The sequence below is a fragment of the Mizuhopecten yessoensis genome, unplaced genomic scaffold, assembly GCF_002113885.1.
Source record: "Mizuhopecten yessoensis strain PY_sf001 unplaced genomic scaffold, ASM211388v2 scaffold4121, whole genome shotgun sequence".
NCBI classification, from domain to species: domain Eukaryota; kingdom Metazoa; phylum Mollusca; class Bivalvia; order Pectinida; family Pectinidae; genus Mizuhopecten; species Mizuhopecten yessoensis.
The window spans coordinates 775,637-783,712 of NW_018405386.1; the positions used below are offsets into that span (position 1 = coordinate 775,637).

Consider the following 8,076-nt stretch of genomic DNA (forward strand, 5'->3'; position numbering starts at 1 on the left):
ATTCCAACATATAGATTGAAATATAAAAACGCAGCTCACAACACAATCATATATTTATTCCAATATTTTCAACGAAAGAGTTTGTAAAACCTATCATGGTCTAGGACCTGGCCCTTTACAAGGGACATGTATAGTTTGACAGTGTCATCTTTTGTAAGCAACGGCACTATGTTGTCATCAGTATAGGCTGTTTCTAACAAGGGCACAATATCTTTGGCATCCAGATATATATCCTTTCTCTTCCCCCTAAAAGTAAGATGCGATACTTTCACTCTCTGTTTCTTGTCATTGACTCGGAGAACTCCAACAAATCTAGATACATAGTGACTGAAAACGGTAATACCTATGGTAGCCGATATTGTTAAAGTAAATCCTGCGAGATAAATAATCGGGTTCGAATCCGGAGACTGGAACGTTGAACAACCATACGCAACGTCAGCTATGGCAAAAACATACAACACTGACTTCATCTTCGATATAAATGCCAAAGTTCCAATATCAGGATGCTTATATATTGTTTTGAATTCCTGATCTTCATCGTTATGTGACAATGCCTGACTACTGTTGTTAAAAAGTGACATAGAATGTGTTCCAGTTGAAAAGTACCTTGCATGCGGCAGAAAACTTTCTGTAAAGAATTTCCTCTCCTTTGGTACGACACATATTTTTGAGTCGACACCTGAAGATAAGTTTGAGTGGGAAACCCTGTATGAGGCAATCTTCCGTGACATCAGCAAACACACATTTCTGTACGAGCAGCAGGAAATAGTCCTTGAACACAGCATCATGACCAAATGTATATATATAATGTGTGGTTCTTCATAAAAAATGGCTTGTCCTGTAGAATGAAGAATAATTTAGATTAGATATTTTATATTTGACAAATGTATATTTGACAATGCTTGATACAAGGGTTGGTCGCAGGCACCACTGTAACAGGAGAGGAAAATGCACGGCCAGACCGGGTACAAACCAGGGACCCTCTGAACTCTAGATGGACACTCTACCTATTGATGATCTACCTGGTTGTCAACAACTGACCCAGTCCAGTCCGCTAAACAATGTAATATTTGAGCACAGACTTGTATAGATCTAACCTCATATGTATAAATAAAAAAAAAATCATTAAAAAAATCACTCATCTGTACGGTAATCTTTTTATTATCATCTGTTTCTAAATCTAGACATTATCTTCAGCGTTTGATATTGATATTTGTAATATGAAAGTTTATTTCACTCAATTCCCCATTTCATTAATTAAATTGCTTCTTCTTAAAAACAGTAATTGTTACCCAAATGAAGGAGTATCCCGTACTACGAGGGCTTGTGCAGAATCTTTTATTTAAAATGACCTGTTAGTGTCACCACTGGCACTAACAGTGTATCTGGTGTTTCTGATATATAAGTATGCCATATCTTGTCTTGTACTTGAAATTCCCTCCTATAGTAAGAGCGCCCCTAGCTGGAATGCCAGGGTAGGTTACACTTATCTTTTCATACTGATGTGATTGGATCAGCTGTACAGTATTAGTAGCGATAATGTACAGATGATCCACTCGTATAACATACCATAATGGTAGGGTATGCAGACAATTTTATATACAGTGTATATATTATACATTATTAATTGCGTGTCCCTGGTACATGTAAGTGCTGTGGGCAAGGTGACATCACATGTACCAGGGACAGCTGGCAACTAATAATGTTGATTTTGTCAGACTTTCGATCGCTGGATACGTAATAGGATATACGTATCCATCAACTGAAAGTCGAACAAAACCAATACACTGTACAAAACAACGCACTTCAGCACAAGACCCAAAAAACCATAATCGTCGTTATTGACAGAGGAAGGATTAAATATGAATAATAGTATCAGTAGTTGCGTGCCCCTGTGCCTGGTCGTCGATTCGCAAATGCTAGTCGTTTTGGTAACAGGTCGTTTCAGTAACAAGTCGTTTTGGGAGTCCAGAAAAGGTTTCCAGACCTGCATGCGCAAGTCGTTTGGGATATACAAAATGTTCACTTACAAGTTACATTTCGCTCCCGTTTCATATAAAGTCTGATTTTAGTCCGTGACCTGTGTCACGACCAACCCTTATTACTAATATTAATACCAGGCCTCCTTAGCCTGCCCTGGCTGACGACGCAATATATAGAAACTAGAAAAGTGTTCTATAAAAAGTTACAACCACTTTGATCTTGATACCCTGAAACATGCACACACACATGGTACTACACTTAAAGTTGATTTTAATATTCATATGTTTTTTCTGTATGTTATTACCATCTCCATAACATATTGAATGAAGTTGCTAAGCGTTTAAATTGAATCAGTAGATGATTTTCTATATATAGCAACAGTTACCTTGGCTTTGACCTTGGAACCCTGAAACACAACAATGTCCAAAGTATACTCATATACTTGACCTTTGCATAAAGTTTGACCAAAATCCATGAAAGAATGAAGTTGCTAATTAAGTGTTTAAATTGAATCAGTTGATGATTTTCTATATATATATATCAAGTGTGACCTTGGCCTTGACCTTGGATCCCTGAAATACAACGATGTCCGAAGCATACTTGACCTTTGTATAAATTTTGACCAAAATCTGTCAGAGAATGAAGTTGCTAAGTATTTACATTGAATCGGTGGGGGCATAAAAATGCCTTATTGTATGAAGCTACGTTATCGAAACTAGACCTACCGGTGCTCGAGATAATTAATGTTTCCAGATTGCTAATGCTTGAGGGGATACCAACTGACATTTACCTGATTGACAGTATGGTGTTCCCTGGTGAACTTTATCTCATTATTAAATAATTTAGCCAAATTAGTGGTTATTAGCTGCAAAGAAGTGGTTCTCTCCCCAATTTCACTGGTAATCTAAATGTACATATAGACTTAATACTTATATTCTGGAATATAAAGTTGCTGATTTTTCTGACTTATATCACTTATTTTGTGGTGGAAAATTGCCTTTTTTTAATTGAAAGAAACCTAGAAGTTTCCTTTAATTGAACTGTTAAGCGTCAACATCATCAGTGGCTGGTGGAAACTATTGGTGTTGATAATTCCTTTTGCGATTTATGGTAATGCCATATCTGATGTTATAAATAACTCGTAACAACGTTTTTTATAGTTCATCCTTGATGCGATGCGAGTGTTATCAACACATTAACATAAATTAATTGACTTAAATATATTTACATTATTTGTTAGAAGTTTCATTCATAAGAAAAAAAGAAAAAAGAAAGGCTATATACATTGTGTATCATATCAGTTTATTATGACGTTATTCCATATGGTTACCATAATGCCATGTTCAATGTTTCTATAAGTGATAACACTGCTAAAACAATGTCATGTATAAAATAACCTCTTCTATCTGAAGAACTTCGGGGCCTCAGCCTGGCATCCGATGGCGTCGAGTGGTATATAGGTTATACGAGTAACTTTGAATTCCCTTGCATTGCAAGGAGTATAAGAGCCTCAGGATTGCTGCATTACAATACTGTACTTAAATTTGCATTTATACAATTAACTTAAAGTTTTTAATTAGGTAATGGTACAGTGTATTTTCTATGAACAGGGACAATATGAATAATATTCCAAAACGACTTTTGACATGTCCCGGAACGACCCGGAAAAAGTCCCGATACGACCTGACACCTTACCGCAAGACGGCCAAACCCTGCTGTCTACTCCTAGGATAAAAATGGACATGTACCACATGATGTGGGGATCCGTTTTACATTTCAGAAATTGTTAAAAATCGAGAGGAATCTGGAAATTAACCCCTTATGGAAATATACGGAAGCACCAACAAACTCAGGAGACTCGGCAACTTTCGGGAGGTATCACAGGCTACTTACCAAAGTGTCAGTGTCCAGTTTCCAATCGCATGTGTGATTGTCAGTTGAACTTCCGGTAAAGGGAGATAAGTGTCCGATACCCTTATGGCACAACAAAACAACATAGCTATTTCCCTCACAGATATCGAAGAAGCAAGGAAACGCATACAAGGGCAAGTAAAAGAAAGTCCACTGATACATCTGAATTACAAAATACCTGATGCGAAGGTAGGTGACAACTTCTGTTTATTAATCTTGCACCAGCTGATCACAAGCACAGTAAATATGGCCTCTTGTCAGTCTTGACAGAAGAAGTTGTTCAAAGAGTTTTTTTTTTATTTATTTATTTGACGACTGTGTCCTTGACAGTAGGTCAAGATAATTTACTGAATGAAACTCTATCCCATGCACATACAGGCCAAATATCACTACTCAACACATACTGGTTATTCTGAAAAAGTTGTTAAAGGTTTTTATAACATTTTACCCTGGTGGTTTTGAAAGTAGGTCAAGGTCATTGGTTTGAAAAAAAATCATGCCAGGTATCCACTTGCCATTGTCACCACCCTTAGCGTCCTGGTTATTCAGAAGAAGTGTATATTTAAAGATATTTATATATTTAACCACTATTGCCTTGAAAGTAGGTCAAGGTCATTTATTTGAATTACTGTTATGCAAAGTATATATGACTGGTCAAATATCATCACCCTTTTTCTTCTCCTTCTTCCAATAATCTGCATACCACCTAGCTCTGGTGTGTTGTGTACTGTTGACCTCCTTGTTATTGAGAAGAAGTGCAGTTTAAAGAATTTTAAATATTGGACCACTGGTTGTGGCCTTCTAAGTAGGTCAATGTCATTTATTGAAGGAAACTCTTTATCACTCTATCCCAGGTACTTTTCTGGCCAAATATCGCTACTCTAGGCCTTTTAGTTAATCAGAAGAAGTTGTTCAAAGAAATAGTTGACAAATGACAGACGACACATCATACCATTTTAATATGGCATTAAGCTCACAGGCACCTGATACCTGGTGAGCTGAAAAGTTAAGTTCTTACTGTATTGCTATTCATTGATATTGCATTTGTGTATTCAACAGATTTATCTGAAATGTGAAAATCTTCAACCAATTGGTTCATTCAAATTACGTGGAGCTTGCAATGCATTGGGAAAACTGTCAGATGACCAACTGAAAGAGGGAGTTTACACAGCCAGTGCTGGGAATTTCGCTCAAGGATTGGCCTGGAATACTCAAAAACTGGATATACCCTGTAATGTGGTCGTCCCTGATCATGCTCCCGCCACTAAACTCGCGGCAATAGAGAGACTTGGGGGTCAAATTATCAAAGTTCCGTTCAGCGAGTGGTGGAAAGTTATACAAACACATAAATATGATGGGATACCTGGGACATTTGTACACCCTGTCTCAGACCCATCAGTCATTGCAGGTAACAATTGAAAAATCCTCAGGTATCAAACTGATTTTTTTCAGTGCTATAGAAAATGTTACAGTAAAAAAGTTTTTGTAGTTCATGTACAACTTTACAAACAAAACATAAGGATTTGAATGAATGTTCAGATTTATGAGATTTTTCAACTGTTAGTGCACTACAAATGCAGATAAACATGAAAATTATATATAAATTGTGTTCAAGGTTTTCCTAATATACAGTTTGTGCTCAGCATGATGCACTGACAACTTGTATTAATATATAAACATACAGAAGACAATTTTTAGTTGATTCCTCAAAAAATATCTGTTATATTAAAAAGCAAAGGTTGCTTTTCACAATGGTAAAAATTGTATTGAATAGTGATACACATTGACGATAAAATCCTATTTACAGCATCCAATTCCAAATTAAGAAACAATGAGTTATTTTTTCATTTTTTTTTCTTTTTTTCATTCTTTTTTGAAGGGAATGGGACAATTGGTTTGGAGATATTAGAAAGTTTGCCAGATGTCAATGCAGTCATCGCTCCGTACGGAGGCGGGGCACTCTCATGTGGAATTGCCTCCGCTGTAAAATCGGTCAAACCAGATGTGAAGGTCTATGCATCTGAAGTTGAAACAGCAGCTCCTCTCAAAGCATCCATGATAGCAGACAGACCCGTGAACATTGACTACAAGTCTTCCTTTGTGGATGGAATGGGAGGCAAGGCCGTCTTGGAGGAGATGTGGCCATTAGCTCGAAGCCTCATTGATGATTCCATCGTTGTCAGCCTGCAGCAGATTGTGGATGCTATAAAGTTAATGGCAGAGAGAAACCACATGATTGCAGAAGGGGCAGGTGCAGCCCCTCTTGCAGCTGCCCTGACAGGAAAGGCAGGAAAAGGGAACATCGTGTGTGTGGTGTCTGGTGGCAACATTGACACGGATAAATTGACAACAATACTGCAAGGCAACATACCACAGTGATGTCAAACTTTATGTTAATAGCAATTTAAGATACAGCCATACGGGTATACTATATGTTTGAAAATATGAATTGATTTTTTTTTATTTTGGAGATAGATGTCGATTTCAAATCAGATACAGTAGAATCTAGTTGTACTACCACATTTGACCAGATATATTTTAGAGGTAAAACATGAGGGTAAAACAGTGATTTATATAGGGAACATATTGAAGAATCATTAAGAAAAAAAAGGAAATGAGACATTACAAAATATTGGCTGTAAAAGGGGCATTAAGTATAGGTTTTACTGTATAGTGATGACTATTGGGCATTATAACAAAGTTTTACTGTACAGTGATAATTAATTGGCATTATCACAGTGGTAATTAATTGGCATTATAACAAGGTTTTACTGTATAGTGATAATTAATTGGCATTATAACAAGGTTTTACCGTATAGTGATAATTAATTGGCATTATAACAAGGTTTTACCGTATAGTGATAATTAATTGGCATTATAACAAGGTTTTACTGTATAGTGATAATTAATTGGCATTATAACAAGGTTTTACTGTATAGTGATAATTAATTGGCATTATAACAAGGTTTTACTGTATAGTGATAATTAAGGGCATTATAACAAGGTTTGACTGTGTAGTGATAAGTAAGGGCATTATAATAAGGTTTTACCGTATAGTGATAATTAATTGGCATTATAACAAGGTTTTACCGTATAGTGATAATTAATTGGCATTATAACAAGGTTTTACTGTATAGTGATAATTAATTGGCATTATAACAAGGTTTTACTGTATAGTGATAATTAAGGGCATTATAACAAGGTTTGACTGTGTAGTGATAAGTAAGGGCATTATAATAAGGTTTTACCGTATAGTGATAATTAATTGGCATTATAACAAGGTTTTACTGTATAGTGATAATTAATTGGCATTATAACAAGGTTTTACGGTTTAGTGATAATTAATTGACATTATAATAAGGTTTTACTGTATACCGATAATTAAGGGCATTATAACAAGGTTTTACTATAGTGATAATCAATTGGCATTATAACAAGGTTTTACTGTGTAGTGATAAGTAAGGGCATTATAACAAGGTTTTACCGTATAGTGATACTTAATTGGCATTATAACAAGGTTTTACTGTATAGTGATAATTATTGGCATTATAACAAGGTTTTATATTACTGTTTAGTGATAAAAAGTGGGTATTATATCAAGGTTTTACAGAATATCCATCTATATATATATTCCCATATATATTTTTAATTTGATAAAAATATTTTTATAGATGTTGTATTAATATATTTTGAAGAATACTGCTATATAATTACTTACAATTGTTAAATATCAATGTTAATGGTGTTTTAATATCGGGAAAAATCTGCCTGATAGCTATGTTACCTTTGGACGAAGCAATAATAAAACAAGTTTTGGTTCTATTTTATATATGCATTTTGTTTTGACATATTTTCAGTGAAATAAAATGTCTGAAATCTCCGTTTAGATTTATGATATGGTATATATAGTTTGAGGATCTAAAGTCAATACCTTATCTGAATATCTCATTTAAAATCAGGAAACAGACAGCTGTGTCCCAATTGCTGTAGTAGTTCAAATACCTATAAAGAAATACTGTTTATAATCAGGTCCATCTCAGAGTATCATTCGTTCAGACAACTTGTCTATAAAGAATACACATTTGGTAACATTTTTTCGTAGAATTAACTGCAAAAGAAAAAAATACTGTACATAACACATTACATAAGTCCATTATTTTTAACATTAAAAAATAATTGAAG

The 8,076-nt window shown here is 35.1% G+C and overlaps 1 protein-coding gene across 3 annotated transcripts; it reads left to right on the forward strand.

The window, feature by feature from the left end:
* Positions 1 to 3,881: 3,881 nt before the first annotated feature.
* On the forward strand, positions 3,882 to 7,766 carry LOC110448555 (L-threonine ammonia-lyase-like). Of its 3 annotated transcripts, none has more exons than XR_002462743.1 (4): positions 3,882 to 4,083; positions 4,954 to 5,302; positions 5,774 to 6,699; positions 6,860 to 7,766. XR_002462743.1 is itself a non-coding variant. In XM_021494846.1 (3 exons), the coding sequence occupies exons 1-3, from the start codon at positions 3,961 to 3,963 to the stop codon at positions 6,271 to 6,273; spliced, it is 972 nt and encodes a 323-aa protein (XP_021350521.1). In that variant the 5' UTR covers positions 3,882 to 3,960; the 3' UTR covers positions 6,274 to 7,766. The 3 variants fall into 3 exon arrangements, 1 of the variants encoding a protein (XP_021350521.1); XR_002462742.1 differs by having other exon boundaries at positions 5,774 to 6,659; positions 6,740 to 7,766; XM_021494846.1 differs by having other exon boundaries at positions 5,774 to 7,766.
* The last annotated feature ends 310 nt before the right edge of the window (positions 7,767 to 8,076 follow it).